We start from the raw sequence: 12,130 nt of genomic DNA on the forward strand, positions 1-12,130 counted from the left end.
CTTATGATGTAAAGTACTGATATTACAAATACAAATTAAACTTTTAGTAGCCTACTAGAATAATATAATCAGTTGCCTTTTCAGTTTACTAGATATATTTTGCTGTTATAAAAATGACTGACGTGAGATGAACAGAGTAATTACTTTATTTCAATCGATAAAACGTTTAATGTTGACAAAGTTTTCCTTTGGGGACAAAATTTGTCACTGAAAAAAAAAGGTAATAAATTACACTACATCTCAGTATATCTTATCGCAGTACTCAGCATATTACAACACGTTTAAAATCACAATAATATTGTATTGTGACTTTTATATTGCGATAATATCATATTGTGGGGCCCACCCCTAGTCAACAGGTGTTCATCACAGACAGTATAAAAAAAACAATGTGTTTTTGACTATTAAAGCATGTAAACGTGTTTTAGTAGAAACCCAAAATATAAGTACTAAATAGTTTGCATACTGAAACATACCTCTACACCAAATTGTGGACTGAGGCTTTAACGTATGCCCGTCTAAAAAAACTTTTATCTCACATCTGAATAGCCTAAATTATGTAATATCTTAAAGTCTTGATGAATATGTGCACTGCACATACAATAATTCACATTTACTGAGTCTCAACGGTATGCTCATAAAGTGGATGTATGAATAATAAAAGTCTGAATTTTGGCCACTGTGCAGCAGAAAGGAGAGCTAAGGCTAAGGCCACAGTGTGATCCAGCTGTTGAACATGTGATGAATCTGTCTGCTCCTCTATTCACAGGGGAGAAACCGCCCTCAGTCTCCTGACACACATCAACCTTTTCTCCCCTCGATCACTCTCCTCCTCACAAGCCTCTTGCATACATCATGTTGGAGAGAAATCCAACTTTGGCTCGGGTTTCTTTTTGTTGTATAGCAGCGACTGTGAGGAACTGGAATTCTTGTAAGCCGACACCGTCGTGCATGCATGGAGAAGAGCAACCTTTGCTCTGTTTAGATATGCAATGGATCAAAAGGCTTTTAACCGCTGCATTCTGTTATTACAACTGGCTTCTGACGTCTTTGTGTTGATTCTGGATGTAAGTGTTTGGTTGGAGTAAACACACTAAGTGGTGCAGCGGGCAACTGCAGCTGCTTTTGGTGCTCTTTTTTTCCCCCTCCCCTCAGGAAGAAGACTTCATCTTTCCTCAGGAGATGAACTCATCCAGACTTGTAATCTGTTTATAATAATGTCCAAGGTTCTGGAAGCAGTAGTGTTTTATTTATCTATCTGAAAATTGCTTATTTTCTTTACCTACACCGGTTTGTAAATGATCAAACAGGCATGAATAAGTGATTCAAGCTTACTTAAACTACAGTTCCCACTGGAAATTTCTCTTCTGCAGGGGACAGTGTATGGGATAATGCCAGTAATTCCAACTTTTTAGAAAACCATGAAAAATCATGAACCTTTAATTATCCCTAAATGAAGGAGATGTATTTAGCAATGATCCTGTGGGCACTGATGACACGTGAAGCGGGCCATTCACACGTGAAGAACCAAATATGGCAGACTTGGTTTAAAAGTCTCTACTAACAAACAGATGCTAAACAAATGTATTCCCTCCTACTGACTGAAAGACCAAACACATGCTCATAAATTAAGCAACTCTGCCTGGTTAGACAGACAATAAAAAAAGGCATAAAAACATTAAAGGGGCATTAGATGCGGCATATTAAGATAATTAACATAATTCATGACAATGACTCAGTCAGCCAGGAATGTATGTTCTGTGTCAGGAGTGTTGCATAACTAGCTGATGGTGGCAGGACATATGGCTTTGTATTCAGTGGACAGATCGGTAGCAGACAGTATAAGGACTGACAAGCAGCAGTTGGGAAGGTCAGACGTTATGGAGGATCTAATAGGCTCGTTTTCTGGTTCGTACTTGTGCTCTGGGTTTCTTCTGGAAATTGTTTACATGCTTTAACAGGGAAAAACACTTTGTTTTCCTTACACTATGTTCTGGAACACTTGTATTTATCCTCCATCTGAGACACTCCGTTTAAGCCTGCCTCTATATGCCCCTTCGTATAAAAGCGTTGTCTGCTCTCATCGGTCAGCACTTAGAGTTCTTGTGCATCTCCCATCACTGCACCGTCATTACAGCTGGGGAATGACTTTATTAATAATGCTGGAATTTTCTACCATGAACAATCACCAATAAAAAGCTTCTAAACAAAACCCCAGGGTTTCCCACGCATACATTTATTCGTGCCGGCCTGCCAAGATAACAACAACTGATGCCACACTTTGTTTTATGTTTTTGGAGCTGGACCGTTCATTAGAAGAGTTATTGGAATATATATGCTGTTCAGTTATTAATTGCTCCACACTCTCGGAGCACAGAGCGTACTCTGGGTACAGACTGAGCAGTAAAAGCTGCAGGCACAGTGAAAGTGAAACTTAACCATGTATTGCATTGGGTCTAAGAGTTTGCCTTTACCCGCTTTTGCAGCAGCTGCTCCTCTCATCCATCGAGCTGATCATATCAGCTCTGACTCGGATCGACTGATCAATTATCTAACCTGCAGCTCAAACGCCACAATCTCCTACTGAGGGGTAAAACAACTAGGAAGAGTTCTGCATTCATGAAACTGCAAAAACCTCTGATTTTAGAGAGGGGATACAGAATGATATGAAGGGACACACAACACCCCCCAAGACATGTTAGCACATTTTAGCAACGTTAGCATGTAGCTACATGTAGCAGTGTACGTAATACAAAAATTTGCTATAGCGTGCCTGGAGCACATAACCATATACAGAAACCTGTCATGCGCCAACTTCAGCTTGTAGCCAAAGTAGGAAAAAAACACTGGAATGGAACAGTCAGAACGGTCTGAAGCCTGAGGTTATTAATAATAACGATACATCCCCTTTAAACGACCAATGTGACAAGAGCTTGGACTGACTGAGAAAGACACTCGGAGAAAACTTGATATAAATGTCATATTTGGTAAACTAATGCCCTCATATTAGTTCCTCATATAGGGTAGCGTGTCTTCAAATCCAACGTGTGCCAGTGGAAGCTTCTGTTTTCATTAATGACAGACTGATGCTTTCAGTAGACTATTATTTGTGGTCAAAGCTGAACTCGCCAGAGTGAGCTTATAGTCTTATCTTCACATATTCCCATAAGCTAAAAAGTAGTCTCACGATGTATCTCTCACAAAAACAAAATAATTGCTGTTTGAAGAAACTGGAGGCAATACAAAATCTGTAACTCAAATTCAGTAGTTTCGCCTAAATCATATCAACATGAACAGACACATCACTGCCACTACAAGTTAGGAGAGTACAGACAAAGCCCCTGGCAAGCTGCACACTTCATATTTCAAACATATAACGATTTATGATCTTGAAAGTTGGAAACCATTCACATAGACGCAAAAATACCAACTGCTCCACTCTTTTAGCATTGACCTGGACTTGGACTGTAGTGCACGCTCGGTTAGGGTGTTAACTTTCCACATTGAGCACAGAATGTCAATTCATGCTGTGAATAAACAGATTCAAGGAACAGTGCTGCCCATTGCTGACGTCAGGTCAAGCACGGTTAAGGAGGTGTAGCTACACCTTTTCCCATTCCTCTCCCCTGCGACTTGAAAGGCCACCGCCAGACCAAGGAAATATTTACAGGGTGGTGGACTGAAATGCAGTAACACCCTAAAGACCTTAAATACACAAGACAAACAGGGGGCAAGAGGGTGCTGCCTACACACATGGCCTGTGAAATAAGAACACTGAAAATATGGTTCAGTAGTCTGTGATTAAAGATTTCTATTTCTCCTGTCTTCTATTCCTTCCTTCCCATGACTCAACTCGGCATGAGAAAGACACACAGGGATATCAGATAACCTTCAGGTGTGTTGCCTTTACTGAAGCCAATAAAAATCACAGTCACTCTTCCAGCAGTTGTAGAGAGTCTGGCAACACAGACAAATCTCCCACACAACTTCTAGTATGAACAAACAAAACACTCTGGTATGAATGCAGTCATGAAATATCAAAGCATTGACTGTCTTCTGAGCTGCCAAAGAAGCGTTGCTTCATTTCTATCAGTCTGGCTTTAACAGGGAAACCCTCTATGGCAATATCTCAGACAAGCTGAAATAATACCTCTGTCCTGTTCTCTCCCTCCCTTTCTCCCGTCATGTCCACAAACCCACACTGACTTTCCATCCGGTACAAAGGCGTTCTCTGCAGTCAGACAGGATGGTCTTCCCCCTCTCTGAGTCATCTCCAAAATCTCCCAGGCTGCAGAGTGGGGGTCTGGTGTGAGCAGGGATAGACTAATAGGAGCCTGGCAAAGTCATTAGTGCAAATGGTGGAGCAAACAGCTCGACATTATGCACTGACTTGTAGATTGTTTCACTGGCTTCATGTTGCGGCAGATGTGACTGAAAACGTGAGAACTGCTGTCTCATTTCTTCCAGACGCTGATTTAGTGTCCATAAGGCCATTACTTTGATTACCACTTGCATCCATTTAATCATACAGTGCAACATACTGGATCCGGCTGCAACAGCTGTTCGTAAGTACTTATTAACTAAGCCTCATTATAACATAAGTGTTTCCCTGTACTAAGTGGAAATTTATGCATCACTTAATTTAAAATAGGATGTACACATACCAGTTTGTACATAGAGATGAATTTTAAAGAACATTTATGCCCTACAAACTTCCAGCTGTAACTGTTGTACAGCTAGCTTGTTAGCTTAACTGAGGGAAAAGTAAAAGACTTAAAATTATGAAATGTCCCTTTAGGACATAACGGCATTGCCTCGATATGATACGAGAGACACGTCATCAGTCAATGCCTCAAGTTGCTGAGTTATTTGGGCGTGGCTCTCGCTATAAATGTTTGCCTGTTGAGCTCCCATTTCTTTTTGCCTCTCAACTTAAGTGTGACATTTGGTTATGTGTAAGGCTGGGGGGAAAAATTTATACAGCATAGTATCGCGATATTTCGGTGAGGCAATATCGTATCGATACACAAACTCCAAGTATCGATTTTTTTATTATACAAACTACTAATATTTCAAATACAAATTAAACTTTTGGTGGCGTACGAGATAAAACAGATGCTGACAAAGTTTTCCTTTGGGGACATAATTTACAGTTGAAAAAGCCATACAACCGCATGAGCAAATGATAACTACATTTAAAAAAAGATTGGTTGTTAGGTTTAACCATTTTTTTTTCTGAAACTGTAAGTTTTGGCAGTTAGATTACAGCTTGTGATGCTACAGCAACTTCCTGTTTTCATCGTTGACTGTTTTTGATTAGACAATGCAACAGATTTTTCATAGCAACCCATTTATAGATTAACAGAGTCTCAACTGGCCAAGATGTTTCTAAATTTTGACTGGTGCAACCTAATTTAATAAACCACTACTTTAAAAGCTAGCTGAAACATACTTAGATTTTAGGAGGCACTTTGTTCACAAACTTTGTTATAGATTTACAATAGCTGCTGCAACCAAATCCTGGTCTATAAACAGATTCTCAGTGGCCCAGTTTGGAGCAGTTATTCAGTGAATCCGAAAGATAAATGGATGATCTGTTTTTCTTACACGACACGTGGGTTATTTTGTTTAGGACCTGTTGCATAATTTTACAATGGTAACCTACAGCACAGCAGCAAAAATATTGCTCCTCTTAGTAATTGCAGACAGACATTACATTCAGTCCAATGATCTGTCTGGCTCAAGTCTAAAAACTTGGAAGGATTTAAAGAAAATACTTTGAGTTCCTCTGAGCTCTGCACTATGATAAGGTTTTTCTTTCATCTGAAGCCTATCCTTTTTTTATTGTGCTGAACATCTGTTCAAGTTACGTGTGCGTACTTGAACCATAAGTGGATGCTACTTCAGTGTTATTAACTATGTGATCAAGCGATCCCACCCTGGTTTTTACATTTGTGAGTTCATGTGCGCGCATCTGTTTACTGTGAGGGTCCTTTATGTGTCCAGGTTTAATTGTCAGTGTGCTGCTCCATGGGAACCTACCTCATCCATGTTGGCCTGGTTCTGGATGAACTTGAAGCCTGGAATGCGCTTCTGGGTGCACACCACTCCGACATCTTCTGAGTGTTTGCAGTCCGACACTCCGAAGCCATTGGAGTGACACTGAGCCAGGCTCTTCTCTGCGCCAGAGCAGTGCACGTTGTCTAGCCAGATACGGCCTGGAATGGAAAGAAAGGCGAAGATTTAAAGACCCAGTGAAATGAAAAATACATTTTCACAGTTTTAATCATGTGTCCCCGTGTTTATTGATCATTTATCTATTGTAATATGCCAAATATATGTCAAAAAATCAGTATCAGAGTATTTTACACCAAAATCCCTGTCTTTTCTCTTCCTGTAAAGCTAGGTAAATGGTTTTTAAATGTTTCATGACTCATCCTGCACTCAGGGGCATTTATAAACCTTCATCCAACCAAATAAGACTTTGTGTAACTCACTAGCCACACCGGTCAAATAAAACCACACTTTACTGTTTGTGGGTTGGAGAAGCTAGCTATCAGAGCAATACGGAGAGATAGAAGAGATGTGTGTTTGGATATCAGTAGGCAAAACCTTTTTTTTCATTTCAAAAACAATGTGGCAGAGGTCTAACTCATTCATCTCTCCATCCTCCTCCTCCTCCTGATCTAACGGTGAGGAGGGTGTGTGTGAAGCCGACAGTCCGCTCAGAAGCGGACTCCACTGTAGCTCTGTATCATGCTAAACTCTAAGCCCACCCACTTTTTAGCAGTCCAGACAAATGCAAAGATTTGTCTTAAAGCCTTCTTGTAAACGTACACTGCTCAAATATTCAGTTTCACTGGGAAATATGTGACAGTACAGAAGCTAAAGACGCTCTAACTTCTGTTTCACAGGGACTTTAAGAGGAATTCATATATTTGTGCTGCTGTCTTGGACTGCATGACCTGTTTTATGCATGACATGGTTTAAAGATGCACATGCTGTTTCTGAGACTTTTATTAAATATTGTGTGTTTGACCCCTGCTATCACAAATGAAACCCTTTACACGTGCAGCGCTGGTGCAACACTCTTCCCACTGAGCTGGCCACAAGCTTCAGTTCCCAGTTACCTCCCCTAATAAGGGATTAATTCTGGAGAAAATATAAATGTACCATGGCAGCTTAAACCATGCCTCACACCATTTTGTCAACTATTTCAACATTTCCACTTAAGTCTAGTCACACAGACAGTAAACCTACTCACGTGGAGACGTGTTTGGTCTCCAGCTTAACCTGACGCATTCTTTCAGCAACTTTCAGCCTGCCCAATAAATGTTGTCATGGCTGAAGTGGATCATCTGCCGTCCAGCTGGCTGTTCTGAACCAGCCGTGAGGAAAACCACAGAACTGTAGCCATGGAAACCACCAAAGGACTGCTCATCATTCTGACAGTCTGAACATGTTGCCGAGGAACATCCTGATCATACCAAGAAAGTGACTGCATGTTATACGGTCACGTAGCAAGCTCCTGGCAGAGAGATGATTACCTCTAGAACATTTTCACAACAGGAGCCAAGTCCTCTTGGTGCTGAACTACAGCAGAGTTTCCATGTGAGAAGCAGCTTGGTCTCAGTACACCTTTGTCTAAACAAATAGTCAGCATTGTCAGTTGTGATAAAGCTGCATTGCTGCGTTAAAACTATCATTTGCAAGTCTTATGGGACTGTAATTTCACAAGCCAGTGAAAAGAACAGGAAGCAGAGTGCAAAGCGAAGCCATGAATTTTTTGATTGGGCTTTTATTGGCACTTTAAGCCAGCCACTTAAATCCTGCCATCCTTCACTAAAAATCATAACACACTGCAAGGAGCACTGTGTTCCTAAGAAGATCTAAATAAAATGGATTTTGTCCAGTTGCATCAAGTTGTAGCCTGAAGCAGAGTTTTCTGTCTGATTTTTTTTTTTGCACAAACATGATTTCACAACTGCAAATAATAGCTGTGTGAGGGCAGCTGAAGATCCCATCAACATCGCTGCGGGAAAAACGCTCTGCATCCAAAGGGATGTCCCTGTACTTGTTATGCAGCTGTGTCTTCAATTAAAAACATTTGGTGGTTTCTCTCACTGGTGTATAAGTCATCATGATGGGAAATGGAAAATGCTCTTGATCACTTTTATAGCCATGTTTCTCCACTGACAACAAGAAAATAGATAAAAGTAGTTTCCATTCAAGCACATGCACACAGCTAGTCTGGGCCTTAAATACTCTCCTTTCAAAATTAATTTGTTACAGACTAAACATATTGACAGGAAGAGAAGAATCCTCCTCATCATTGCCTTAAAATGTCTGGTAAGTCTTTAGTAATAAACTCCCTGTCCCTCCCATTAATAAGAAACCTGCAACTTTACAACTTTCAAATTGACATGTGTCTTTTAGCATACCCTAACTCATCCCTACAGCCTCCCATCTTTACCTCAGCTAAAATGCAGTGTAAACAGCTGTCTGTCTGCACAGCCAGCACAGGCATATACATCAGACTTCTTGTTAACTGCTTGTAAAATGTTTATATGCATCCAACATTATATGCATGGGGTGTATCACTTCATATGCTATATGTTATTTTTGAAATTGCTATAATTACTGAGGTGTTTTGGGAACAAGTCACAAAGTTAATTACTTCACTTTTGAAGTGGCTGGCTAAATGTGGCCCGACCCAGTGGGAAAACATGTGCCTTTAACAAGGGACACTGAGTTAATTAACAGCTACCAAGTGACATTCACCACCAGCAGCCAGCTGCTACGGCACGTACAGAGTTGGGATTCCCATCAGTGTTTTTACAGTGACGGAGGAATTCATACAGGACAAAGTGAGAGGAGATGAGATTATGTCTGCGTCTGGTTTACACTCCCAGTGTTTCCAGTATACCCCCCATGCTCAGAGCTGATTGGCGTGTCTCTGTGCTCCTCTAATGGGAAAACCAGTGCCTGAGGGGATTAGCAGTCAGACGGGAGGAAACGTGTACCTCATTCAAGGATTTCCATGGAACATATGAAACTGTATGAAGAGATATACTGCCTTTGAATGTGTGTGGTTTGCTGGTTTACTGAAATTGACATCCTATAACCCTCGGCTCAGTTCTGGGACAGCTGAATAGCAAAATTTTGGCTCTGATTAGATAATACAAGGTCCAGACCAAATCCTGGAAACCAACAGATACTTCTCAGAGACACCATACTAGTTTTCTTACCTTCTCCTCTTCCATACTTGGCCGAGGGTGACCAGGACTCTGCATTCATGAAGCCGAGCTCTCTGCACACCACTTGCGCAGCAGAGATGGAGAAGTCATCATCGCACACCGTCCCCCACTCTCCATTGTAGAAAACTTCCACTCGACCCTCGTAGTGTTTCCGCTTCTCCCCGGCTAGACGTAGCTGGATTACAGGGGCGCTAGTGTCTGACTGGGCGCTGCACAGTGCCAATGTGCACAGCAAAGTGGACAAGACACAGTGGAATGCAACTGGACGCAGCATGATTCAGGACGAGGAAGGAAACAACAGTGATCTAGATGGAGATAATAACAGAAAAGAATGTAAGCGTCAATAACAGAAGCTGTGCTGATGATGTGTTTTTTGAATATTTCTGAATGAGATGGACTTTAAAGCAACATTTTCCAATACCAAAGAGTTAAACGGAGGGCTGCACATTGCAGAGGCAGACAGTAATTTGTGGTGTGTGGTAGTTTTGTCCATAATTTGAGCGAGTGAGCAGTTTCAGTATAACGTCTTGTGCAGTAACAGTTTGGTTTGGCGCTCATCAGACTCCCTGAGACCCGTCACTGGCCTCTATGCAACCACAAGTATACGCTTGTGAATCACTAACAGAATTCACCGCAGTTTTACAATATATTAAGCAAACAGTGAAAATACATTGGACTGCCAAGAAGAGAGAGAAGAAGGAGAATTTGGAAAGGTTTGGGTGAGAACGAGTTATGATGCTGAGACAAAGGATTCCTCCTTCTGTCTTTCTGACAGCCTTAATGGCAAGCAAATGTCGGCTCCAGCAGGGTGGGGTGCTGCCCCCCTCGTTTATCTGCCGATCTGTGCCTGGAGGCTGTGCAACGGAGGTTCAGAGGGAAAGTTGACTCCACCTCAGTATTTCATGGCAAACCATTAAAGTGTCAACAGAGGGGGACCAGAAGCCCCCTAGGAGGAATGCTCCTGGAGGAAAGGGAGGGAGGGAAGACAGTGAAAGTTAAGGAGACCCCTACGTGTTTGGTGTGTTTAAGGGGAGGAATTAGGTAGGGGGGTGCTTTCCAGGTTGACGTCATAGCAACAGCCAAACACACTGAAGAGCACACAGGCTTGAGAAAGCACCTCTGCAGCAGTACACAATAAATTGTCATACGGCGTGAGCTTGTGGTCATCTGAAACATCTGGTTTACCCTGCCATGGAAGTTCAGCAAGGGGAGGGAGCTACTTTGATTTGGCCTTTTAATATTGTCAATGTGTCTCTTCTAACAGCAGTTATGAGTAACAGAATCAACTGTATGTGAGGTTTAAAATAGTCCGTCAGAGTTTGGAGTGCAGATTTTTTCAGATTCCTCTTAAATATGTGTTACATATGTTGCTTACAAAACCAGTGGAGACACACCCACCTCTCACAGAAGAATGTTCACAGTGGACACTTTCTCTGACTTATATTTACAGCAGGTTGAAAGCGGATAGGTTACCATTAAAGAAATGTAAAACATGCAGTCTTTCATGAGAACAATAAGTCCAAACAATAAGAGAAAGCTGCCAGTCAGTGAAAGGTAGCCAAGGATAGTCAAGTCAGCTGGAAAGTGCAATACTCCACATGCTGAATTTATTGCTTTCTCAGTCAAAGCCAGCCCTCTTGTATTGTCTATTGTTCACTCCAGAAAAGCACAAATCAACCATCAAGTGCCTGTTAAGCCCTGGCCAGCACAGATCTTAATATGCACAGTGAGTGACAAAAGGAAAGACCTCATTGAGAGCTAGAAGAGTCCTGCAGCTTCTTAGGGAAATTCCTGCAATGTCTGCAGCAGAGTCAGACACAAATAGCAAAGTGATGCTAATTCCTATTAGATATGGGTTGTTATTTAGGTATAATAATAATGCAACACACTGTAGTAGCCATGTTGTGATAAAGCTAACTTTTGGGAGGCTGTGACGCTTAAAATAAAAACAAATATAGGATGGAAAATACATTTAAATTAGATTTAAAAGGAGTAAAATGCAAATTAACAGCATTTTTAATGTTTAAAGTCGTACACAGAGTACGAAAAAAGACACTTTACAGAAAGTTAGCTTAAATTAACTCCCAGAGTTTCACATATTTGTGCACGTGCGGGGTCCTGCCAACGGTCGGCTAGCCAAAGAGTTGACAGACAACACTTACTGTGACAGACGGAGAACACGCAGTAAACTCTTCTCAACACGCAGACTTTGAAGTTTCCAACCTGTTGGACAGGATGAGATGTGAAGCAGCGGTTCTTTGTCCCTTTAGTACTCTTCCTAGCTGTTTTCTCTGCTCCCCTCACAGCTGGCAGCGCGCTCCCGTCCCACTCCTCACCACGCTCAGCAGCCAATCAGAGGCCGCCTCAGCATCCTGGACCCGCCCCCTCCGGCCCAATCACCAGGGTTACACAAACACACTGCAGGCGCTGGAAAGAGCATGGACCCAAGTTCTTACTGACATCTTATGGCTTTATATAGACTTAAAAGTAAAACTTACACTGCATCTTTTTTTAATGTTTAAATCAAACAGTTAATATATAATTGACTTCTGTGGAATTTTATTATTCATTAACCCCCTGAGACACGAACTTTTGTGTGGTGTGCATTTTTAATTTCTCCTAGCTAGTGTATTTGTACAAAAATTAACATCTAATTAACAGTGTCTTGGCTTGCTACTGTTACTAGAATTAGTCATATTTGTATTCAGTATCAAACTACAAACATTATAAAGCATAAATAAAAAACTTTCAACCATAAAATCTGTTCAGGTTTTGGACTTTGCCCTCTTTTGTGTAGGGATTGGCTGCAGACTGACTTAGCAGAGATGGCTGCCATCTTGTTTTTACATGGATTTCAGTTCAAATAAACACAA

At 41.3% G+C, this 12,130-nt stretch overlaps 1 protein-coding gene across 1 annotated transcript in view; it reads right to left on the minus strand.

Annotated features, from left to right (window-relative positions):
* Positions 1-11,557, minus strand: part of loxl2a (lysyl oxidase-like 2a) — a 34,086-nt gene extending 22,529 nt beyond the window's left edge. Inside the window, exons 1-3 of the mRNA XM_050038224.1 lie at positions 11,420-11,557; positions 9,249-9,562; positions 6,043-6,218 (exon numbers count right to left, since the gene is read on the minus strand). Coding sequence (XP_049894181.1) covers positions 6,043-6,218; positions 9,249-9,531 — 459 coding nt within the window. The 5' untranslated portion in view covers positions 9,532-9,562; positions 11,420-11,557. The remainder of the gene's footprint in view (positions 1-6,042; positions 6,219-9,248; positions 9,563-11,419) is intronic.
* Positions 11,558-12,130: the final 573 nt, after the last annotated feature.

This window comes from Epinephelus moara, chromosome 24 (assembly GCF_006386435.1).
Source record: "Epinephelus moara isolate mb chromosome 24, YSFRI_EMoa_1.0, whole genome shotgun sequence".
NCBI lineage: Eukaryota > Metazoa > Chordata > Actinopteri > Perciformes > Serranidae > Epinephelus > Epinephelus moara.